General features: G+C 41.3%; 2 protein-coding genes across 2 annotated transcripts; both read right to left on the bottom strand.

Annotated features, from left to right (window-relative positions):
- Positions 1–525: 525 nt before the first annotated feature.
- On the bottom strand, positions 526–3,364 carry LOC119490867 (protein FAM181B). The gene has a single exon (XM_037774390.1). The coding sequence runs from the start codon at positions 2,817–2,819 to the stop codon at positions 1,881–1,883; it is 939 nt and encodes a 312-aa protein (XP_037630318.1). The 5' UTR covers positions 2,820–3,364; the 3' UTR covers positions 526–1,880.
- Positions 3,365–5,940: 2,576 nt separating this feature from the next.
- LOC119490862 (prolylcarboxypeptidase (angiotensinase C)) lies at positions 5,941–25,538 on the bottom strand. Its single transcript, XM_037774384.1, has 9 exons — positions 24,987–25,538; positions 17,864–18,004; positions 17,679–17,780; positions 16,750–16,931; positions 16,277–16,434; positions 13,594–13,766; positions 10,838–11,005; positions 10,536–10,723; positions 5,941–7,603 (listed from the first exon to the last, which is right to left on the bottom strand). The coding sequence occupies exons 1-9, from the start codon at positions 25,167–25,169 to the stop codon at positions 7,381–7,383; spliced, it is 1,518 nt and encodes a 505-aa protein (XP_037630312.1). The 5' UTR covers positions 25,170–25,538; the 3' UTR covers positions 5,941–7,380.
- Positions 25,539–26,329: the final 791 nt, after the last annotated feature.

Here is a 26,329-nt window from a genome sequence, read left to right on the forward strand (position 1 = left end):
AGGTAAATGAATGAACCCTCAACAGCCAGCAGAGGGTGATATTAATGTATACTGTTAGTAGGGTATTCACATGTCCAGGGAGAGATCTCCTGTGAGAAGGTTATAAATTGGGAGGAAGTTTAGATCCCAGCCAACTTAATGTAAAAACTGCAGGAAATGAATGGACCCTCTCAATTATCAGCAATTATTAGCACAATGCCCATATAAACATTTAGCCACCAAATGGACCAGTGGAGTGGTGTGGTAAAAACGTGTGAATTTAATTTAAATGAATGTCACACGTCCTCCATCTTCGCTCATTAGTGGAAATAAGAACATTTGTTTGTTGAAACGTCGCAAAGTTAATTAAGGGCAATGATGTTAAGAGGTTTAACATTTACATGAACTTTCATTTTTCTAATCTCACAACACTTTGAGGTGTTTATGTCGCGCAGAGTGTTTACCAGCCGGCACAGTCCCAGAAGAGATGTAAAATTAATCATGCAGCGCTGAATTCTTTCCTTTGGTCCAACATCTCGACTAATGTGACTGGAATTCCAATTTATTGAACCAGACACAAACAAAACACATTGGTATAACCAGCATTGGGTTTACAGTAAATGGTCTCTTCAATACGAGTACACATATTAGAGAGAATTCTATATATTACATCATTTAAATACATTCTGTGACTAGAACAATTACAAACACCTGTATGATGTAACACAATGCAATGTGTCAGCCCTGAAGGAAATACTACTTTTTCTTTATTTGTTTGTGTGTTGAATCAACTCGGTCATAGTTTATTTGAAGACAGTTGCATCGGATTGCATTCAAATAGTAAATCTTCATTTATAAAGCACCATGGTTACAAAGTGTTTCACAGTTAAAGAAAGATGAGAAAAGCATTAAATAAATACAACAAACTAGCAAGAATTGTTAAACAGATAAGAACAAATCAGGGCAATGAAGCACCAATAAAAATATTCTGAGTTGTGTTTTTGCTTTGTACGCTCTTGTATTCTGATAATCACACCTCAACAAGCACGATTAGTGATGAACACAAAAATAGAGACTGTTGTCACGGTAATAAAGACCAGCTTTATTTTGTCCTCTTACAATAGCTAGATACATTTAAGGCTTTTCCAACAAAATGGATACAAGTGGAGAATCATTTCCGAGCTGTAAAATGTAGTAAAACAAACATAGCATCTCACCTTGTTGTAATAAGCATTTCAGCAGAATGAGTTTTCCCCTCTACACAGTACAGTTACTTACAGGAACGAAAAAGTGCCTCGCTGAGAGATTGTTGCAGCATGTTTTGTCAAATGTGACAAACAGTTCTATAATATAATTTTCTAGCAATCAGTGATGTTTAGTGGACTAAACCAACAACTATTTCTGCAGCATGTAAGTCTTCTTTTTGTAAAATATGTTAGAATGAAATGTCTTCAGATTAATAAGTTACATCCTAATGAACAGACTCACACAGCTGGCAAAACTGAAGCTTACCCCCAAAGTCAGATATATTTTCATTCAGAATGTCATTAGAAATTTGCCTGAGATAAAGAAAATAATAACCACGTGATAAACAGAACAGTGTAGTAAATGAAACTGGGATGGTGAAAAGTAGGCCTACATGGTATGCATTTACTTGAGAAGCTTTGGACATTTGTTTATGAAAGACAGCATTTTAAGTTCCTTGTTTCTCTCGGGGAAAGTGAAACACATTGTTGCTGTCGAGAGGGAATGATTCAAATGATTTAAATCCAGTTGCAATATTACTTCCACAACAGATAAAACAAATATGACACAGTAATATGCAACTCTCTTAGACTATTGTTAAACCTGTCACAGCAATTGTATCTGCTTTACCAGCACTTCTAAGAATTGTCAGTTTCTCATAGAGATGAATAATTAGCTCTGTTATAACCACCACTTAAATCATAAGTGACCTGAGGTATGGAGCAGTCTGTGAAGAAGTTGGGGAAGGCCAAAGTGCACAGTGCGCTGTCCTCTATGGACCCAGCAGCAGCCTCAGAGGGACAGTAGACCGGAGGCTGGGTTGGGCCTGGTTTCTTAGAGGGTCCTGAGCAGCTAATCCAGGGCTCAGAGTAGAGGAGACCACCGATTAAAGGGTGCCCATCGTAGGAAGCGGGATCCGGGCCTCCCATCTCTTGCTGCACCCGGACAGGCATACTTTGATAAAGGTCCTGGTCACTGACCATGTTGCTGTAATCGGGCCCTAAGAGCTCAAAAAACTCTGCAGCCTCGGGATTGCCTCGTTCCAAGTCCTTCAGGGTCATCCCAGATGTGGAGCTGACTTTGGAGCAGTTGGCAGGCTCAGTGAAGAAAGAGGGGGGCAGATTGCGATGCCTCAGGGGCGGCTTCTTGGCTTTTTCACCCCTTATATCCTTCACAGGGCTGAAGAGGGCTGCCAAACTCTTGCTCTGTAAGTTGGCCTGGACCCCATCACGTTTGGGCAGAGGTTTGCTCTGCAAGGGCTGAGCCAGGGGGGAGCCCTGTCTTTTAACCGGGGGCTCTGCTACGTTTCCCGGAGTTATAATGCCCGTGCACCTTTTGATCTGCTTCTGGAGATACTTCCGGTGGTTGACTTTCCTCTTGGATTTCACAGGCTTGTCCAGAGCCAGCTTGATATTGCTGGAGGCTGAGTCTATGAAGCTCAGCAAGTCCCTAGTGGTCTCTTTGTAGTCCTCATCATTTTCTGCCTCACCGAGGAGACTCCCATCCAGACTTTTCTCCACATCGTACTCCATCACAGAACCAGGGAAGCAGAAATTCATGAACTGAGGGTTCATGATTGCAGTCTGAACAGCCATTACTCTGTTGAGCCCGGCGGCTACACCTGTGGCATCCACTGTGATCCCTGAACCAAAAGTTTCTTCAGAGCATGTCTTTTTTCCTCTGATAAACACTTGGTCCTGATGCTGCTCATGAAGTTGCTGTAAACATTCCAGAGTAGAAGTGACGGGCTCGGAGGAAGGCAGGGAGATCTTTCGGGGGGCTGGACTAATGATGTCAGAACATCAAAGAGGAGGGGCGAAGAGACCGCAGGACTTAACTCTTTGCTTGTGCCTGACCACCTGCATCTAAGAGGGATTTGTCTGAAATTCCCTGCTGAGTTGAAGACAATAACCTCTGTCAGAACTCTCCCCCTCTAGTTTAACTGTTTGTGTGTGCTCTGAACTAAAAACGCTTTCATGAAACTGGAGGATATTACTGTAACAGGGAGCAGAAAAGCCTTTAAAATCCTGATGGACAGAGTATTTTTGCTGGCTACAATTGATATACCAAAATCTCTGTTAAACTTAAGTTAAGAAAATATTCTATTTTGTTATACATGATTATTATTATCCTTATATATATTATATAATTTGATTTTTGGCCCACCACCACCCCCCCCCCCCCTCTTCGGAGGACTAAATTTACTTATTCTTTTTCAAATTAGTAGCCAATGAAGGAAATACATGATTATTAAACAAACCACATTTAAACTCCAGGAAGAGCAGTTGATGTATCTGCATCAACTAATGGGGATCTTAATAAATACATTTGATAAAGTTAAAGTTAAATATTCCACTAAATCCTCAACTAATGAGTGTCATTATTCACACCGTTCCTGCTTGCTTTTCAAAACATTATTACGCTATTCAATCATCATGCCTACTTATGCGTTTCCTGTCTGGATTATCAAATAGAAGTTAACTTGTAATCTAATTATTGTTCATTTAGGCACTGAAACAAACCCAACTATCAAATGAAGGCTATAAAGTAGTGAGAAAGGCTTCTTTTCTGTGGGAAAATCTTTGTGCCCAAACAGATGCCACTATTAGGGAGAATCTTCCCAACTGCTTGCTTGTGTCTTAATCTGCTCATGGCAAAAGTTGATTTCTAGTGCATTCCCAGGCCAGTGGGAATTTCTGCCCTGGCCTGACAACTATTATGGGCTGCCTTTGACATAAAGCCCTACAGGGTCTAAATAGCCTCTATTCTTCGCCCGGCAGTGAAAGGGAGCTTTGTGCCAGAGATTCATTAAATTGCACCTCACAGCCCCTTCGTAAAATGGGTCTCAATAATGAACAGTCGATTTAACTAGAAAAGCTGCCGGAGCTGTTAAATTAAAGGGGAATAAAGTGCAGTTCAGGCTCAGTGTGCCAGAAGAAATGTTGACCTTAAGAAATCCTGGGTATGAAACTTCTGTTGTAAACAATAACGTATTTACAGGAAGTTTCTTGGCCAGCAGTGAATACAACGGAGGATGTGTCCAACAGCCAGACTGTTATGTTGCCAGCACTTATCCCAATTTAAGTGGAATTTCAACTGGATTTCAAGTGAATGGACTGTTAGGCATAGTTTACAATAAAAATGTGTAACTTTTTGCACATAATTTCTATTTGTGTGCCAGAGAATGCAGAAGTCTCCATCTGATCACATTCAAAATCTTCATTTATGATTTTAAGTTAAGTGATTCTGCAGCTGAATAATTGAAAGGAGATCCCTCCTCTTTCAAAAGTGCATGTTGAGGTGAGGCAGTGACTCATTTAAGAGTTGGAGCCGAGGGGATGAAAAGAAAAGTGTGAAGCAGCGAGGGAGTGAGGCCGTTAAAAACTCTTTCTTATGTTAATTCCTGGGGAGAAAAGGGGACAGTGAAAGTGATAGCGCTGATCTAATTATCTGTGGCCCAACACAAGTCTGTGACTGAAAAGAAATCCAGAAAAACTCAAATCTATGAGCAACAAATGGTTACAAAGTAAAGAATATCTCTGTTTATACAGCTGACCTTCTGATATTACCTAGAAAAAAAACAAGAATTCATGTGTGGGAACTGCAGAGTCATTTCACCTGCCATTACAGTCAGGCATTTATTTTTAAATTCAAAGCTTTTAGTTCATTACATGATAAGTGTAGGAGGGAAATGGAGGTCAGCTGAAACCATATCACAACATCTCATGAATTCAGAGGAGGAGTACTGAGCTTTTAACGCCTGCCCAAACTGATTCGGCCTCTCTCTCTTTGCTAGCAGCACAATTTTGGCAAAGTGACATCATCACAGTCGTGGCAGCTATATCCCCCTTTTTTTCCAGTCAAGGGGCTTTGGCTTTTGTGCTGGTGGGTCATTCACATCACAGAGCCTGACGCACAGACCCCGGAAACAAGTTTCTATTGTTGCATAAAGGCTGCGAGGGCGAGAGGGGATGGGCTTAGGCAGAGCAGCTCGGAAAGAAATATAGGAACTGAGAGCTTTGGATTCGTTTCCACTCTCAAGGCATTAAGTGTAAATTTAGTTTTTAAATTCCTATAATGGACCAGCGTTTATTTTAGCATTAATCACAGAGGTCAAACTACAGATTGAATTTTCAAAAACTCATTATGTTTGGAGCTTTGGAGAATTTTAATTTGGAGAAAATCATTAGTAATCTGATGCGCCTTTTCCCACAACCAAATTGTTACAGATCCATATTGTTGAGATATTGTTAAACACCAGGCAGTCCCTGAGAATTTACTTATTCAGCAGCACCCAACTCCAAGGGAGCGGGGTGCTCGGTGCAACGTGATGTGACACACACAGGCTTAATCTCTTCCTACTACTGTGTGGTCCCTGTCTGAGCAGGGACGTACTCGGAGTTTGGGGTCGAGAGAATACTAATAACACCTTTGATTGATGGCCGGTGTCAGAGACTAAGAAAAGCCTGGCAAAATTAATGACCTCTCAAAGTCCTGAGAAAAAAGTTTAAGGACGGCATTTAGTGGCGGAGACCCCGTCCTCCCCCATGTTTAGCTATGTTTCTTTCTACTGGGGCGTCTGAAATCCAGTCAAGCCTGTGACAAAATGTTGGGAAGTCAGGCTTTGTGTCGCCCGGTAGAAAATCAACCCACATACCAGTGCAGGACATGTTACCCCGTCTGCTTCACAAAGTCATGTCATGTCAGGAATGTTTGATTTAACAGAAGGGGGGAGGAAAAGAAACGGCCAGAATAGTTCAAAAGACATGTTTTCATTGCCAGTCAAAGTGTTTTAGTCTTAGTATTTCAGGAGTCTTTTAGATTGACTTAAAAAAATGAAAAAAAAAACTGTGACTTCATGGTGAACTACAAAAGACTTCTTGGTCCCTGCCGACTCCCGCATCCACTCTTAACCTTCCATCAACCCTTCTCAACCTCTCCGGCACCCCAGGAGTTGTATTAATAATATTACTAGCAGGGGGGAACAAACCAGGTCTATGGGCTGCCTCGGTGCCGCAATTTAGAGCTTTAATGGCAGCCAGTGAATGAATGCGTGCCAGGGGGAATCCCACAGGTTGGTCCACGGGGGTGAGGTCAGCAGGCGGAGCTGCAATAATCTCCCACCACTGACTTTATTGGCCTCCTCCGATTGGGTTTTTATTAAATCTCAGGCACATGCAATTGTTCCTGCTACATAGGAAGTAACAGCCTCAGTCTCTCTAAAACGTGACAAAGAGTCGGCTTGACAGAGCAACAGTACATCCATATATGATCAAAAGACAATTAGGAAGATTATATGACAATATCATTAGTAGCTTTTTTTAATTAGTTTCACTGGAAGACGTGTTTCTTGGGAATGACAGCATATTAAATAAAGGTGGTATGAGACATAAATAGAACACTTAAAAAACGAGGAAGGCACTGTTGTCTGTGAACAATAAGTTTAATATTACACTCTGTGCAGAGGACATTTACAATTTTTCTATTTGGTGCCAAACTTTTCTCCTGAGACTTCTTTAAGTGTTAAGAAGCTTATTTTGAAAGAGCAAATACACCTGAGTGATAACAACGGCTAATCAACAAGACTGACAACAACAAAGACATAAGGGGTGTCAATTTGTAACGATGAAACTAAAAGACAAATCTGAAAGTAAAGATGTGAATAAGTGAATGTATCCCTGATTGTAACACTGACTGACAACAAGCTGGGAAAAAAAAACTAAATGAGGATGATCCAGTCTTTTGATGACGATAATGTGATTACATGAATTAACAAAGAAAGTCAACCTCATTTGTTCTCATAATGCAGTACCTCTCCAAGCCCTTGGATATATTTATAGTTTGGCATAAAGAAATGGAGTTTGTCTCATTAGGTGAAAGAAGATTGTAGTCTGTGCTGAACATGGCTACATGATTAAGCTTAAAAAACACTCTCACATGATTAATGACATTATTAAAATCAAGAATGGTGTTAAAATTTTTAAATAAAAATGTCATCATTCATTGTTAAAAAAAATCATCCCCAACGTTCATTTAAAAAAAGGCACAAACTTTGGCATGATGATGCAGAGAGCACCCTGTGAAATACCGTGTAACGCTGATTAAAGCTATATATGCAACCCCGGTTGGGTCACACTGGGCTGCTTTTATAGAGGACTAAGGGGTTGATGCAGTTTGAGGTGTCTTTTTAGCCTGCCCGATCCACTCTCGAAAATACATCACCTCTAACGCCCGGGCCTTGCGGACTGAAGGTGGGTCATGGTCATTGCTGTAGCGGAGGTCCAAGTGGTGGGCTCCGTCGGGAATCAGAACAGAAACCAGAGAATCTGTTATGTTGGAAGTCACTCCGCCAGCCGACCACGGGTCCAGTCCTCCGTTACTGAAACACAACAGCAGAGACAGTGAGCACTGGAAATATATGATCAGACACCACATGTGTACCACATATTAGGCTGTTCATTTAGAGCCACACAATAACATCATTGGTGACTTTTGGTAGAATTGTTTGTACAAAGTATAAGTGTATAAAGTAGGGCTGGCAAAGTTAACGTGATAATACCGTATTAACGGAAATTTGTTTTAACTCCACTAATTTCTTTAACGCAACTTCTGATTTTGAGGTTGTAATTTTTTAGTTAGAGTGAAGATACTGGCATCATATGAAACTAGAAAATCTAAGGAATCCATCGGTACCAACCATGTCCTTCTAGCTTGTTGCGAAGGAGGCTAAATAACACTTCAAACTTCCACTAAATTTTGGAGAGGAAAACTGGCATGGCCATTTTCAAAGGGGTCCCTTGACCTCTGACCTCCAGATATGTGAATGAAAATGGGTTCTATGGGTACCCACGAGTCTCCCCTTTACAGACATGCCTACTTTATAATAATCGCATGCAGTTTGGGGCAAGTCATTGTCAAGTCAGCACACTGACACACTGACAGCTGTTGTTGCCTGTTGGGCTGCAGTTTGCCATGTTATGACTTGATCATATTTGTTATGCTAAATGCAGTACCTGTGAGGGTTTCTGGACTATATTTGTCATTGTTTTGTGTTGTTACTTGATTTCAAATAATAAATATATACATACATTTGCATAAGCAAGCATATTTGCCCACTTAATTTTCGATTAATCGTGATCGACTATGGACAATCATGCGATTAATCTTGATTAAATATTTGAATCGATTGACAGCCCTAGTATAAAGTAAATTAATTTATTATTCATTCATTTTTTATCTTGCCTACAGGGCTGCGTCAACTTCACAATTAAGTCAGTTTACTTAAATAGCACCTTTCAACACCAGAACTTCCCAATAACAAGGTAATGGACATAAAATACAGCCTTAAGAGGAGTAAAAACACCAAAAAATGTGCTTTAATATTAACTGACTAAACCACCGCTGCATATGGTTGTATGTCAATATCTGTCAACCTCCCACATGGTCTGTTAGTTACAAATTAAAACTGCTGGTCCTTTTTTGTCAGTGCTGTTTTTTACATGATTGGCATGTTATGACATTTTTTTTTTGAGTTGCTTTGAAAACTCACATATAAAAGTTCTGAATGCCAGACGTTTTTATAGCTTGACAAAAGCTGCTAATTGGTATTCAACCTAATCAGACCCACCTTAGTGTTTGTGATTGAGCCACACCAGAGTCGGTGCTTTTCATTTAAGTTTTACAAACTTGTGTCTACTACCTCCTGTGGCTACCCAGGTGGGTACTCTTAATAAAAAGCCAGTCAAAATCAGCACTTCAATAGCTTTCACTGCACCAGACAAACCCAGAAGACACAGAACATTTCAAAATAAACCTGCAAAAAGATACAACCGTCGCCTGTTACATCCGTTATAAAGTAACAAACCCAGTCCTGGTTCATCACATTATCGAGCAATGGGCAAAGTTCATGAAATATAAACTCATTTTATTACATTTGGACAAGCTCTTTTGCCACATGTCCAGCTGAAAAACTTTAGTAGGTCTACTATATGTAGCAAAGCATTGCTGGGATGGTGGAGTGAGTGAAATATACATTTCAGTCTTCATACATTTCTAATCCTTTTGTAAATGTATATTATCATATTAGATAGCACAATGTAGTCTAATATATGTTAAATGAGTGTCTGTATGTTTTTGCATACATTAAAGCTCCACATAACATAACAGTTTATCATTTTACAAAGGTAAACATGCTGTATGTACTATATTTACACCATATTATTCCAAAAACATGCATCATTCTGTGACATTTGACCTTTTTGCACACATTGATGATGCCACTATCATCCCCTCTCTCTGGCACTGTTCAGACCTGGTATTAACATGCGTCCTCAGTGATCCGATCACAAGTGGACAGCTTTAAGTACATGTGTGAACGCACTCAAGACGCATTGATTGAGATCCGATCAGTCAGACCACATTTTTAGCAGTGTGTACGTGAATCTGTCCTGGGCCACATTAAGGACCGCCTACTCAACTGACGTCCTGCTGGGATCCGCGGGGTCTCACTGTGCTCATCATGTAAATAGACAGGCAGACGTGAGGGCTTTTCTGCCTGGCAACAGGGAAACGCCTTCTGTGCTCTACTGTATTCTGTCGGTACAACTGTATTTTATTAAAATGTATTGTATCTTTAGGCTATATAGTCTACAGACTATCAGACTAGACACGGGAAGTGCATTATTATCATACTGTCAGAGATGTGTCGGTGTTTTTGTTCCGCTGCTTTGCACGGAGCTGATGACCGCTCTCATCCCCGGCTCTCTGAAGCTCTGTACACTGCTGATGCCTGGCAACGGCAGCGGTGCAGGCGGCACGGAGGTCCCCGGGGGCCGCCGGTACAATAACCTTATACTTTGATATTCATAAAATGTACCTGAATTCATGAATATGTAGAATATTACTACTGACATTCTTGTAACATTACATCACAAGGTCTGCTGTAATAGCCGTGTGTTTACTACGTGTTTAGAGCGGGGAAGTGAGATCGGATCACAAGTGGTCACTGGAGACGCATGTGGTGTGAACAGACGTACTTAAAGCTGTCCACTTGTGTTTCGGATCACTCAGCACGCATGTTAATAACAGGTCTGAACAGGGCCAATGTGGTCTGACTGATCGTCTCTCAATGCGTCTTGAGTGCATTCACACCTGCACTTAGAGCTGTCCACTTGTGATCCAATCACTCAGGACGCATTAATACCAGGTCTGAACAGGGCCTCTGTAGTCCGATAACCCTGGTCTGACCCTGGTTTTTGGGGTGAAAGAAGTAGCAGAGAACCTTCTGCCTAAGTCAAACAAACCATGTTTACCTGAAGACGATGTTGCTGTGCGCGGCGATGTCCTTCGCCCCGTAGACCGTGCCAGCCCAGTCGGCTCGTGGCCTGACGCCAAACATGGCGTTACACTCGTCAGAAAAGGCCTTGAAGTTCCACTCCTCAGGTTCAAACATGTCCTGGACGCCATCTGTGCACATGGGCATCACCATCTCTGTGCAGGCCTGGGAAAGAGGGATTGAACACATATTCATCGTGACAGGTAAAGCTGCCCGCTGACACATCTGTGCTGCGATTTATTCAGCGAGACAGATCCCCCGCGCTCTGCGTTACCGCACCTGGTAGAACCAGCCGAGGAGGCCGAGGCTGCCGGTCGCCGTCTGAGATGTGTTGAGACAGGAAGCGCTTCCGGTGTAGTTGTAGTAGACCTTTGCTGCTTGGGAGACACCGTGCAGCAGCTGGTAGTCGGTCACAGTGGGATCCAAAGCAAGATACTTGCACACCACCTTGAAAACATAACACGTTAACAAGCAAAACACAAAAGAATTAATTAATGACAACATTACAGTTTAGGAAAGCTGTTAAAGCTATTAACAGCTTCCAGCGTTTTCTTTTTAAATAGCATTAAAGAGAAAAATATAAATATCTAATTTCCTTATATCCAAGGTTGTTTACAAGACTGGAGATTGCTTTCTTGTGGCCCATAAAGTGTTTTTCCACATAAAACGTGGTGGCGCCTGATTTGCATATGAAATTCCCTGGAATGAACTGGAATTTATTGCTCTAATCTTGGCACGAGAGGAAAAAGCGTTACTTAAAGCCAATGATGTAAATGATTTAAATGTAAAGGTTTTGCTCTCCTTACTACCATTTTGTTTGACCACGGTTGATTTCTCAGAATTAATAGCGTGGATGATAAATATTTGCATTTGAGCTTGTGTTTAATTTCACTGCGTGTTGTTATGGTTGCAGCAGCAGAGTTGGCCGTGGCTGTTGTTCTGCGCTCTTTGTGAGGCAGAGAAACTGGGCTTTCTTGTTTGGAGGTTGGAGGGGAGCTGCGCTAGTGTGGAGTCTGTTACTAAGGCTTTTGTCTGCGGGCCGGGGAGGAGTTGGTGGTCGATGGATGAGGAGGGCCACAGACATGTCCAACCAAAGATTTATACCGTGAAAAAAAACACTGCAATTGCTCCAAAGCATCTTCTCCTTACTTTTCAGATAGGATTAGGCTTATACATTCATCTCTGCCAACAGATTTCCCTCCTCTAAGCCCTCAATACCCCGTTCTCACACTCACTCAGATAATCACATTAGCTTTGTCATTAAAAAAGCTCCTCTTTGCACCCACTGCCTAAACCGCTTAAACCACCCATAGGGGTCGCATACATTAAAGGCAAGGAGCCAAAAAACTCAAAATGACCATTTAGTGTTTATGTCACCTGACATGGTGCTGCTGGATCTATTCAGTAGCTAAATGATAAACAAATAGAAAAATGTATCACACTAGTTAAAGTTTTAGTGCGAGTCTGCTGTATGGGGCTCGTAGGGGTGTTGAAGCACCAAACAGAGAGTCGGGGGTCAATAGCAGAGCTTGGTTTATGCACGTGACGTGCCAAGGTGACTGGTAGAATACACTGCATCCAAGTCAATCAGCCTCCACAAAACAGCCGCTATACTGTCACAAGCTCTTTCACATGAAAACAAAGGACGTTTTGTTATGCTGAGAGTTAAAAAAAATAAAATAAATAGCCACATTACATGATTGCAGTTTTTTTTTTTTTTTTTTTCAATGTTGGCAGGTTATGCGATTATTTTTTTCACACATCAAGTGCCTAGTGAAGTATTTGTTACAGTCTCATTCAAATGAGAGTGGTGGACCTTTGTTTTAATGGCCTCATGAGCTGCTCTGGGCAAATGTCCTCTTTCTGCGGTGCCATGTGAGCGTCCTAAGAGGAACACCTCAGAGATCTGACGGAGTGTGCAAATGAAAGGACCATTGGTACGGGGAGAAGAAAAGAACGGTGGCTTACTCGTAGCTGCTCATCTAAAGAATACTTCAAATCGAAAAGAAACTAGATCCTTATGAATATTAATGAAGTTAATTGACAGCTGTTGTAAACAAAAGCTTGGAAGACCACAACAAACACTTGCAGCACAATCGGCTGAATCGTACATTCACTTCAATTAAAGGACAGGCTGTCAGGCCAAATCAGGCGCTTAACTAAAGACAAACAAAATTTAAAGTTGCAATACAGTAAAGACCTTTGACAGTCAATCTATCTGAAGTTGAACTAGAACTTTAAATTAGGGCTTTTAATCGATTATAATATTTAATCGCGATTAATCGCACATTTTTTATCTCTTCAAAATGTACCTTAAAAGGGAGATTTGTCAAGTATTTAATACTCTTATCAACATGGGAGTGGACAAATATGCTTGATTTAAGCAAATGTATGTATATATTTATTATTGGAAATCAATTAACAACACAAAACAATGACAGATATTGTCCAGAAACCCTCACAGTTATGCATCTAGCATTAGAAAATATGCTCAAATCATAACATGGCAAACTGCAGCCCAACAGGCAACAACAGCTGTCAGTGTGTCAGTGTGCTGACTTGACTATGACTTGCCCCAAACTGCATGTGATCATCATAAAGTGGGCATGTCTGTAAAGGGGAGACTCGTGGGTACCCATAGAACCCATTTTCATTCACATATCTGGAGGTCAGAGGTCAAGGGACCTCTTTGAAAATGGCCATGCCAGTTTTTCCTCGCCAAAATTTAGCACAAGTTTAGAGCGTTATTTAGCCTCCTTCACAACAAGCTAGTATGACATGGTTGGTTGGATTCCTTAGGTTTTTTCTAGTTTCATATGCCAGTATCTTCTAGCTTTAAAACTGAGCCCGCTACAACCTAAAAATCGCAAGCTGTGTTTATGCATTGAAGAAATTAGTGGCGTTAAAACAAATTTGCATCAACGCATTAACTTTGAACAGCTCTGTATTAAATGTTATTGGATATTTTTTGGTTTGGGTTTTCAAAATACTGTTTAGACTCTTAGAGGCAGTATTTTACTAGTGTCTGTTTGTACCTGGATCGGCCAGCGAGGAAGCGGCTGCAGGAAGTTTGCCTCGTAGGGGTAGTCCACCATAGCCAGATTCACCCAGGTCTCCTGAAGCCAGCTCTTGAAGGCGACGGCATCATTCTTGTTTTTAAGAGGGGCGCATAAACTGAATTCTTCTGACAGCCACTGAAGCCCAGACGCTTGTCAAAAGAGAGCAAAAAAGTATTCAATGTCACTACATTAGTAAATCCTTTTTCATGTGACTGCATTTATGTCTACTGCTGGGTGCTAAAATTTGACATTTGTCGTTTTATCCAACATAAAATAAAGGTTATTTTGTTAGCGTTTAACGACTACAGCTCCCATAGGTCTTCACAGGTATGCTATCAAAACCTCATGATAGGTTCAGCTGCTTAATGCTAATAAAATAATCATTTTCTTATCGTGATTGAAGTGACAGGGTGCTCAAACTTAAGGAGTAAATATTCATTTAATTTAGAATATGTACAGAAAACATTAATGTTTCATCTTTTCAGAAGAGCGTAGTGGCAGAAACCCTCATGAGGAAACACAGAAGAGAACTTTAGGTGGAGCAAATCCTCTGCTATTTACGGCTCTGCCATCAATTCAGTGCTCAGAATCTCCAGTTTTTGGGACAGATGCTCACAGGAAATATACACACAAGGTGACAACCAGCATCCATCTATTTCAAGCTTCTGGGTCGCCCAGATGTTTCCCATGTTTAATTGTATTTTGGCTGATAATGACAAATAATTTTCAATGCAGCTTCTGAGTGCCCTGGCTCCAATACATGCCTGGCCTATGAGTGGAGTGACATTTTCTGTACACAAATAATCTAAAACGTACAGCATGAGAATAAAGTTCTGATGTGGATGAAAGCGATGGGATAGATTGGTGCCACTTTCTAATAAGGCACCCTTTGTAAAGAATGTATAAGCTCTAACTAATGCCTTTATTCATCGTTGTTAATCATTCACTAATGTTTTATATAACAGTTATAAGCCATTAATAAGAACAACTTTTGGGTTGCCAGGTTGTGTAGTAGAGTTTATAGAACTAGATGTTTCAATCCCCCCCCCCTCAATACCCTCCTGTCTTCATCTTGATACCCAGTTGCTGTCTTTCCTTTTGATCCAAAGCCCTTTGCTGCTTTTTTTTGTTGCTGCATTTGACACCGACTTGATTGCTTGTTGGAGGGAGTGACCCCTCACCCCCATTTTATTCAACAGACTGGTCGTAGATGTTGCTACGAATTAATAAGTCCACTTATTAACTTGAAGTTAACTTATTTACTTAAAAGTAAAGATGCACTGATCCCTACTTTTAGTTAATAAATCCACTTATTAACTGGAAGTTAACTTATTAACTTAAAGTAGGGATGCACTGATCCCGACTTTTTCAGTCCGAACACCGGTAGCAATACCTGGGCTTTGGGTATCGACTGATACAGAGTACCGATAAATACATAGATTTAAATGAACTGAATTGATATTTATTATTAAAATAATAAATTTTACACCAGCAACTTGGTAAACAGGAATTAAAATGCTAGTATATAATATATATGGTATATAAACATAGAATTGAATTGAATAGATCTGCCCCATTGTCACCGATATCCGATCCAGCTATTTTAGTCAGTATCGGCCCGATATCCGATCCGGTATCGGTGCATCCCTAACTTAAAGGATCTCTGTATGGAATTCAGAGCATATCTATTGCCTCCACACAGCTCTCAACATGGCGACGGCTGAGCCGGCGGCTAGCAGCTAACGGTGCTAACAGCGCTAACAATGCTGACCGAGCTTACAGTGTTAACCTGGAAGGCAACGGGTAGTAACATGCACGTGCGGCCGGCCCGACTATGTCAACAAAGCACAGAGAAGCTCGGATTACAACACACACAGAGGGAGTGTGACTTCATTCTCTGCTCAGGTAGACATTACTCTTCTATATCATTACATAGCAAACAGTTGCTTGCTGCTATATTAATGCTCTATAAATCCCGCATATAGAACCTTTAATGTATTAAGTCATAATGAATTTAAGGGCTAATTTATGCTGGAGGAGGATTTTCTCTAACCTTGCAACCTGAAAGTTGTTCTTATTAAAGCATTAAATGATTTAATAACAATAAATCAAGCCATTAATTACAGCTGATAAACCCTCTATTAGGTGTACCTTATTAGAAAGTGGTATCAACTTTTTTTATTGGTGTACTATAACCACTAATGGTGTGATAGGAATAAAAAGTACCACTCAATTCAGTAAAGCTTACTCCTACAGTTTAAGCTGATGAAAATGGAAAAGGTACCAGGGGATCCTGTGGGCACACTTTCTTATTCAGATCTGAGTGGAATACTAAAGAACTAAGGTAGTCTGAGTTATAGAGGTTGTAAATTTTATGGATCCACACATTACAATCTGTCCTCTGCGGAGAGGCTCCAGACTTTATACCCACTTTATACAACAAGTTTTAGTAACAGCTGTCTGGTTGCAGGCTTTAGTAGACAATTAATCAAACTCACAAATGTAGACACTATGGACAAACGTGTAGGAACTCTTAAAATCCAGGGAGCCTTCCTCATATAGACGATGAAACATGGTTAATTTAGCATTCTGAATAATTCAAATATACAATATGACGGATAAGATAAATCATCTTGACCATCTTGACTGTGTGACTTACCAGTGGAAGAGACGTTGTTAATAGCCTTCCAAGACTTTCTGATGTTTGCATCACAGTTATAGCCGCTGCTGGCAAAGTCCTGTGTGACTATTTTGTAGAAGTCTCCACATGGCACCATACCAGGGAACTGCCATATTGGTGCGGAGGCTGCCAGAGCTCTGAAATACAATAGGAAGCAAAAACATTTCCACTTTGCATTTCTCAAAATTACACAAGCTGCACATCCACTATCCTGGGTCAGCTTTATAGAATTTGTGTAACATGTTTGCATAGTGATTACAAAGGAGTTGTAGAAGTCAATGGTTCGCTGATCATAGCATAGCAAACCCTGTTGTTTGATTTCTAGGTCATGAAGCTAAAACCTTTCCTTTACCATTTGCTATGGTTTGGAGCTGCAAAATTACACAAAGTTTCCTGCTACATCTTTGGGATAATCCAACCTGAAGGCCCGCAGACCTGCACTGATATCTTACCCAACAACTACATTGGGGTACTTCATCCTGAACCAGGCGGCGAGCATCCCTCCATAGGAACCTCCTACAGCGATGACAGGGCTCTGCTGAGCTCCAGGTAAAGAGCTCTTCAGGTTCTGAATCAGCACTGCAAAATCTGCCAGGGCCTGCTCTGAGGTCAGGTAGTTCAGGTGTTTGCTGTCCTGCAAGCGAATGACAAGTATTGTTGCAAAATTCAGTGTGAATGTCTGAAAAAAATAATAATTATACTAGGGCTGTCAAAGTTAACGCGATAATAACGCCTTAGTGCAAATTTGTTTTAACGCCACTAATTTCTTTAACACTTTAACGCAACTTGTGATTTTTAGGTTGTAGCGGGCTCAAGTGGAGATACTGGTCAAGTCAGCACACTGACATACTGACAGCTGTTGTTGCCTGTTGGGCTGCAGTTTGCCATGTTATGATTTGAGCATATTTCTATGCTAAATGCAGTACCTGTGAGGGTTTCTGGACAATATCTGTCACTGTTTGTGTTGTTAATTGATTTCCAATAATAAATATATACATACATTTGCTTAAATCAAGCATAATTGTCCACTCCCATGTTGATAAGAGTATTACATACTTAAAAATCTCCCTTTAAGATACATTTTGAACAAATAAAAAATGTGTGATTAACTATTTTAATCGATTGACAGCCCTAATATACATGTGAAATTATTTACTGGCACCGACAGTGATATTTGACACCTTTACCTAGCAAATACTGGAATTTCAGAATGGACACACACACCCTCTTTTGGAATAGATATCTTAAATATAAGGCATGCTTTTGTTAGTATTGTTAAATTTTTACTGGCTGGGAACAAAAAACATGTAATCAAACATATTTAATCAGATTTTAATCAGACTTAGATGTACTCCAAGTGTAACACTGCATCTTCACTTACGCTGTAAGAGTCTTGTCCAAATGGCAGGGACTCTCCATAGTAACGATGTTCTGCAAAAACCAGCATGGCGCCCAACTCCTCCGCAGTTTCCCACATGAAGCCCTACAGAGAAAACAATGACAGGCGTTGAATCAGAGTGAGAATCATGTGCAGTGTAAATACAAGGTCACACATGGGATACTTACAGTGTTGTTGCAGAACCAGGTGATGTCGCCTTCATTGCCAGTGTAGAACAAAATAGGTCCTCCAGGCTGCTGCCAGTGTTTGTCAGCCACGAGGTATCTCTGTTTGAACGTGCCATCCTCTAGGAAACCAAAATGGTCGATCTGGAACAAATAAAAAGAATAAAGCTAGTGCATAATCTTAACTGTACTCAGATACACAAAGCGAAAACAGACATCATAATTGCTCTCAGAGCAGCCGAACAGAGCAACTTACTTACTTAAAGCTGCAGTTGGTAACTTTCAGCAAATATGATAAAAAGTTATATTTATAAAACTGTCACTATATCCTGAAAGTAATGCATGAGACAGATAATCTGTGAAAAAAAAAAATCATGTTCCTCTGCCTCCTCCTAGTGCTCCTAATGGCATTAACAAGTTTCCACCACGCCCGCAGAGAAACAGCAGCTGTCAATCAGTGATGGCGAAACTCCAATTTTGTTAGATTGTCAAACTAGGCAGTGCTGATCAATTATACATCAATATTCTGCATATATTTCTCCTTAAATGTTTTCAGAAACATCTTGTAGTGTACTGTTTAGCTGTAAAATGAGAAAGTTTGTGACCTGGCTGCCATGTTGAGATCAGTTGAGGAAATACCAAGCACCGCCCGCCTCATTTTGCAGCTAAACAGTACACTACAAGGTGTTTCTGATGTTTTAGTCACATTTTAGTCATTTTTATCCTTCATAGTTTAAGTCGACGACAATTCAAAACGTTTCAGTCCAGTTTTAGTCATTTGATTTGATGAAAAACACAGGTTAAATGATTAAGAATGCAGCTTTGCAGTTAGTGTGAGTCCTCCTGACTCCTGCTCATTAGTGATGTTCAGTCACACCCACCGGTCCGTTAGGAGAGCCAATCTGCCCACCAAACATGTAAAAATATGTGTTACCGCTATAACCGCTAACTTTATGTATTTTAGTAGCACAATTGTCAGGATTGAGGTGTGAGACAAGAAGGACAGAGACAGCCTGAGCGCTGCTGCCGCAGCATGATGTTGGTCATCTCGTCATCGTCTCCTCTTAGTCCTGGATTAAAAGGTCGTTGATAAACATATTTCGTCATAGTTTTTGTTAACGTAATTAACACTGTTACATTAACAGAATATTGATTCATATTTGATCAGCGCTGCCTAGTTTGACAGTTTGATCAGATTTCACAAGTTTTGCTAGCAGCGATTGACCGCTGCTGTATAGACTCCTCGGCTGTGATTGGTTGTTTTCTTTCAGCGCTGTGAAATCTTGCAAATGCCAATCGGAGCACTAGGAGGAGGTAGATGAATATGATTTTTTTTCGGGGATTTCTCATCTCATGAACTACTATATAGTGACAGTTTTATAAAAATAACTTTTTTTTATCAGAATTTGCTCAAATTTACCGACTGCAGCTTTAAAAGTGCAACATGTAAACATCAAATGTAAATGTCTCCGGTGCATCGGTCACACTTGTTGAGAGAAAACTCAATGTGACAATAATTTGCTGATGTTAAAATCTACACATAGCACTTTAGAGGATGCAGTCCAGCACACATAAACAGCTCTGAGCTGGGTGTGATCAACAGATATCTGTCTCTGTGCCAACTGTGGCATTGTGAAACGACGGTCCCGAGGTTGGATTCGGGGGTAATTAGCCCCAATTTGTATTAAAATATGTTGGAGCCACTTTAAGGGATGCCACATTAGTTCCACTTTAGATGAGCTCCGAGATATCCCTTTCATCCAACCTCGGGGATTCTGGGGTGTCTTCCTCTTTAAACTCTATTTCCTGTATTCTTTATTAAACAAAAGCAGAAAGAAACCAACAACTTCACAGAGAAGACGGCCCCGCGAGGCTGCCGAGTGTTGTCCAACCCTTGAAACGGCACCAACGCTTAATACAAAATGTTTCTGTTTTGTTTTTTCCCCCCTCCTCGCTCACTTCCCTCCTCAGTGGACACAAAGGAGGCAGCAATTTTATGAGCCAGTGACACCAAAAAGATTCTGGGGCCTCAATGTGTTCATTCAAGCCTCGACTCCTTAGCGCTTGGCAGTGCTTTTAAGTGCGAGGGGAGCATGAGACAGTTTAAAGGACAAGTTCGGCAGTATGGCAGCAGAATAAGTTGCAGTGGTATCGGACATCCAAAGTGTAATGTTAGCATTTTGTGAATAAAGCATTTAAGTTGCCGAATGTCCTTTAAAAAGAAAAAATATATATTTGTCATATTAGTTATTTTCTATTCATACCAGGGTTGTAAAATGGTAGAGTGGGAGTGAAACTCTTCAATTCTCGAAAGTCAAATTCTGTTGCAATGCAAACAGAAATATTCCTATAAACTAAAATGCCAAACTAAAGTGGTGGCGCTTCTCCAACAGGACCCCTGGTGAGTTCTGTATCACTTTCACCCACTCAGTATTCACATCACAAAAGCTTATTCTAACAAATCCACACCCTGACGAGTAGTGCCACCATGTGGTCACTGCAGGCAGCACTTTGCTCCAATTAAAATTCAGTTCACACACTGCACATCCACTGGAGCAGAACTTTAACTATTCCACAAGAAAAGAGATTGCATCTGTTGTGTTACAGTCGAGCAAATGAAGACATGAGGGGGAAACAAGCAAAGCACAAGCTCCAGTAAACTACAACACTTAATTTGGTGGATGCTAAAAGGACACTTCCATTCATTGTCTGGAGGCAAAATGCATCCAAGAGGATTTCCTCTTCTAGATCACTCGGTGCTCTCCTCCTCACGGCAGCTTGTCCCACAGAGTGTGCAGAAAAACGCAGCATGATTTAGGATTCTTTTGTAAAAATAAAAAAAAAGTCAGACTTGTTGCTACTGCGACTGAAAAGTCGATTACAGGGATTTTATTTGTTGTACTTGTCGAGAAGAAGCGAGCAATTTCTTGTTGATTGGCCAAAGAAAGCACATCAGACAAGACAATAGACGTCAGAAGGGAGGAAATGGTCTTTATCTTGTTGTCAGCGTGGCTGATTAGGCAGGATGTCGTGGGTTGGACCAGGTGTGGAGTATTGTGTCGCCTAATCCAAACACTGTTTTGTGCATACACATTGTAAATATTATACTTAGGACTGCAACTATCTGTTATTTTCTGCCAATTATTTATTGATTAATCAATTCAACGTTTGGTCTATAAAACATCAGAAAATAGTGAAAAATGCTCATCACACTTTCCTAGAGCCCAACGTGAAGGAATCAAATGTCTTGTTTTGTCTGAACAACAGTCCAAAACACAAAGATATTTAATCTACCAACTATGTAAGACAAGGTTAAGCAGAAAATCCTCACATTTGAGAATCTGGAAGCATCACACTGACTTAAAAGGACCAGTGTGTAGCATTTCATCTATTAGCAGAAATGGAATATAATATTCAGAACTATGTTTTCATTAGTGTATAATAGTAGTAGTATAGAATGAGCCCTTCAAATCTACATAGGGAGAGGGTCCGCCATGTTTCTACAGGAGCCCAGAACGGACAAACCAAACACTGGCTCTAGAGAGAGCCTTTCATGTGTTTACGTTACCGGAAGGCCACCGTAGTTCTCCGACATGCTTGTGAAATTGCGGTAACGTAAAACCGTGGTACCGCCAGCCGCCGTCTGACTTTCGTAGCTCCTAAGGTTTCCAAATAATCCAGCCATGTAACCATCCATCCATTCGTGAAATTAACTTCAATTGCACACTTAAGGATCCCCCTTACCGCGGGAATATGAATAAACTCGGGCTCTATCTGGTAGGCGTGGAGAGGAGGTTGTGTTGCTCTCGCTCTATCTGTTTGGTGTGGAGAGGAGGTTGTGTTGCTCGAGCTCTATCTGGTTGGCGTGGAGAGGAGGTTGTGTTGCTAAGGCTCTATCTGGTTGAAGTGGAGAGGAGGTCGTGTTGCTCTGGCTCTATCTGTTTGGCGTGGAGAGGAGGTCGTGTTGCTCTGGCTCTATCTGTTTGGCGACGCCGGGAAGCTGCTTGACATCCTCCTGGATCCACCTTCTCACATATGTTCACATTACATATATTTGCTCGAGCTCTATCTGTTTGGCGTGGAGAGGAGGTCGTGTTGCTCTGGCTCTATCTGTTTGGCGACGCCGGGAAGCTGCTTGACATCCTCCTGGATCCACCTTCTCACATATGTTCACATTACATATATTTGCTCGAGCTCTATCTGGTTGGCGTGGAGAGGAGGTTGTGTTGCTCTGGCTCTATCTGTTTGGTGTGGAGAGGAGGTTGTGTTGCTCTGGCTCTATCTGTTTGGCGTGGAGAGGAGGTCGTGTTGCTCTGGCTCTATCTGTTTGGCGTGGAGAGGAGGTTGTGTTGCTCTGGCTCTATCTGTTTGGCGTGGAGAGGAGGTCGTGTTGCTCTCGCTCTATCTGTTTGGTGTGGAGAGGAGGTTGTGTTGCTCGAGCTCTATCTGGTTGGCGTTGAGAGGAGGTCGTGTTGCTCTGGCTCTATCTGTTTGGCGTGGAGAGGAGGTCGTGTTGCTCTGGCTTTATCTGTTTGGCGACGCCGGGAAGCTGCTTGACATCCTCTTGGATCCACCTTCTCACATATGTTCACATTACATGTATTTGCTCGAGCTCTATCTGGTTGGCGTGGAGAGGAGGTTGTGTTGCTCTGGCTCTATCTGGTTGGCGCGGAGAGGAGGTTGTGTTGCTCTGGCTCTATCTGGTTGGCGCGGAGAGAAGGTTGTGTTGTTCAGGCTCTATCTGGTTGGCGCGGAGAGGAGGTTGTGTTGCTCTGGCTCTATCGGGTTGGCGCGGAGAGGAGGTTGTGTTGCTCTGGCTCTATCTGTTTGGTGTGGAGAGGAGGTTGTGTTGCTCTGGCTCTATCTGTTTGGCGTGGAGAGGAGGTCGTGTTGCTCTGGCTCTATCTGTTTGGCATGGAGAGGAGGTCGTGTTGCTCTCGCTCTATCTGTTTGGTGTGGAGAGGAGGTTGTGTTGCTTGAGCTCTATCTGGTTGGCGACGCTGGGAAGCTGTTTGACATCTTCCTGGATCCACCTTTTCACATATGTTCACATTACATGTATTTGCTCGAGCTCTATCTGGTTGGCGTGGAGAGGAGGTTGTGTTGCTCTGGCTCTATCTGGTTGGCGCGGAGAGGAGGTTGTGTTGTTCAGGCTCTATCTGGTTGGCGCGGAGAGGACGTTGTGTTGCTCTGGCTCTATCTGGTTGGCGCGGAGAGGAGGTTGTGTTGCTCTGGCTCTATCTGTTTGGTGTGGAGAGGAGGTCGTGTTGCTCTGGCTCTATCTGTTTGGCGTGGAGAGGAGGTTGTGTTGCTCTGGCTCTATCTGTTTGGCGTGGAGAGGAGGTCGTGTTGCTCTGGCTCTATCTGTTTGGCCACGCCGGGAAGCTGCTTGACATCCTCCTGGATCCACCTTCTCACATATGTTCACATTACATGTATTTGTACATATGGATTGTCTATGTTGTATTTTCATTATGTTGTTACTCTGTACACACAACATCTATTACACGTCTGTCCATCCTGGAAGGGGGATCCCTCCTCTGTTGCTCTTCCTGAGGTTTCCTCAACTTTTTTCCCTGTTAAAAGTTTTTTGGGTTTTTCCTTATCAGATGTGAGGGTCGTACTGTAAAGGACAGAGGGTGTTGTATCCTGTACAGATTGTAAAGCCCCCTGAGGCAAATTTGTGATTTGTGATTTTGGGCTATACAAATAAAACTGACTTGACTTGACTTGATTAAAGTAGTGTTATTATGGTAAGGATGGCCTCTGAGCGAGGCGAATGGCGTTACCGCGGTTTTGCAATCAGCGGCTCACGTTACCGCAGTCTTGTAAAGGAAGGAGTGAGCAGATAGGTACTCAGTTGGTTGCAATCTGCAATCATACCACTCGATGCCACCAAATCCTACACACTGTACCTTTAAATTAGTAATCCATTATCAAAACAGCTTCAATGATGAATCAACAAATCATTGTGGCTCTAAATATACTAATATTCTGTGTTCTGCTAATATAGGCTACACTTAGTCTGTGTGTTATTCTAAAGTATTTATTAATCCTCTCATTAATACGACGTTGTTTGAAACAGTATCAGGGATTGTTTGACTTGATTGACTTTCTTATGGACTGGATTATCTTTTCTCAGCGTCAACAAACATGGATCTTGGAAAGTGCTTGCAAAGCTGGCCAATGTCCAACTTAGCAGGGAAACAGGTTTAAATATTCAACAGGGTTGAAAGTTAAAGGATAAATACAGACAGATACTGTGACTCTGTGAAGTTTGACTAAACATGTTCAGTCTTTAAATGATGGTAACGTAGTTGAGTTTACCTTTCACCGAATCGCTGACTACAGGAATAGCTCGGAGAGTAATTAAGACACAAGCACATTCTTGTGACTGGATGAGTCAGGTTCACATGTCACTAAACATGATGCTACGCTGCTGTACGCACCACCACATACACTCAACATGCAATCTGATTCTCCATGAAGTAACAGTAAATGGAAAATGTAAAGGCTGAATGAAGATCTGTCAACCCCCCCGAGGTAAAGTCTTTAACATTCACTGGGCCCTGGAGACCTTTTTAGGCAGGAAGCCAGAAGGGATAGTTACACTCTGCTGGCAGGAACACGCCAGCCAGTTGTGCTGGTTTTCCCTCCACTACAGGAAGCCCGAGGGAAACACCTATTGTTTGCCCAAACAACACATGAACAACTTCTACACAATTAAGTGCATTCATATTTTAGAAAGAGCAAGTGATGCAGATAACAGCAAACAATGAGCCCAAGTAATGTACAGTAGTGGTAAATAAAAAGGTCATAAATAATCAGTCAATTATATTTTCAGATGACTTTATGTGTTTTGTTTTGTAAAGATCCATACTGACATTATAACACCAGTCTGATCATATTTACTGTATTATCTTATTGTTTCAGACCAAATATGGTGATTATTTGTATCTATTTAAATTGTTACTTTTCTACATCACTAAATGCAGCCCTTATAGGGTACAAACTAAACATTTAAAAGGGAAGTGAAACAGAAAGAAGTAAAAGAGGAAGAAACCAGTGCAAAACAAACCTGTAAAATACAGTTATAAGAAATGACAGAAACACTTTTTAAACTCACCTTCTGGTCCAAATATAACGTGTCATAGCTGATGGGGGTTTCAGTGGAGGAAGGTGAGCCACCGAGCCGGGTGAGGAGTTGTGGTTTGAGGGCGATCACATGTAAAGAGCCCAGAATGATGGTTAGGATGCATCGAGCTGCAGATCTGCTCTCCAGCAGCTGCGTCCTGACTCCAGCTCTCATTATTACTGCTACTGTCACACACACAACACACAGATCACAACACAGATCACAACACACTGGTCCTCAGCACAGCTCGCCTCATCATCTCTCTTTCTCTCTGCTTGCTCTGGGGAGAACAGACCTGTCCCGTCACAGAGAGGAAGTGAGACTGTCCTGTCAGCAGATCAGGAGGTGTTGTGAGACAGAGTGTGACCTACATGTAGCAGCAGAGCAGAGACAGGAACAGGAAGCATCGGGCTCAACGTCTTCCCAATGTTTCAACAACTTTAATATCACTGTAGCCGACCGGCAGGCTAGCAGTCAGCAGAAAGCAGATGGTTCCTGTAAATACAGTCGCAAGGGTTGATGGGAGTCTGAGTTCCATAGTGTGCACATTGATTCTGCACCGGAAACTGCTTTAACCATGGAGGTATCTGCGGCTTTAACACACCCAAATCATCACTACCGAGCAGCTACCGAGGCGTTGTTCCGTTTGCTTCGAGCGCTTTTGTGTTGCCACGGTGTATAGCTATACTTCTTTGGTGCTTTTATTTTGAAAGAATATACTGGAAATTTTAAATCAAGCGTCAAGTAATAAAAACTAGTCTGGTTATTTACCTGTTTATTTAACAAATAATATAACAGCAACTAGCCTGCTTATTTACCTGTTTATTTAACAGTTAACACTGATTTACCAAATATTTATATTTTTAATTAATATATGATTATTATTATTATAATTATTATTATATGGTTCTTGTATTATTTCTTAGTACATTACATGATGCAGGGCTTTACATTGTTTTATAACAAAGTATACATTACCGATACTATTATCAACACATAAATGCCTTATTGATACCTCAAAAGAATATAATCAGTATTGATAACTGTATTATTCCTACTAATTGTTAAGTCTGCAACGGTAGTTTAACTATTGCTATAAGGCAGTTCCTACATGTGACCACTGGAGGGCAGTAAAACTTGTGATTTTAAATACACAGGTCAAGTTAGCAACAGGTTTACATTTTTGTTTAACAGTTGTTTAATAATGAATAATGTTTATTATATTTTTTTAAGCATTATCAGTTCCTGAGTCTCCCTCCATGGTGATGCTAGGAGATGTTGATCTGTGTATTTAAAATCAGGTGTTTGCTGCCCCCTAGTGGCGACAGCAGGAA

Source organism: Sebastes umbrosus, chromosome 7, assembly GCF_015220745.1.
Source record: "Sebastes umbrosus isolate fSebUmb1 chromosome 7, fSebUmb1.pri, whole genome shotgun sequence".
In the NCBI taxonomy this organism is placed as follows: Eukaryota; Metazoa; Chordata; class Actinopteri; order Perciformes; family Sebastidae; genus Sebastes; species Sebastes umbrosus.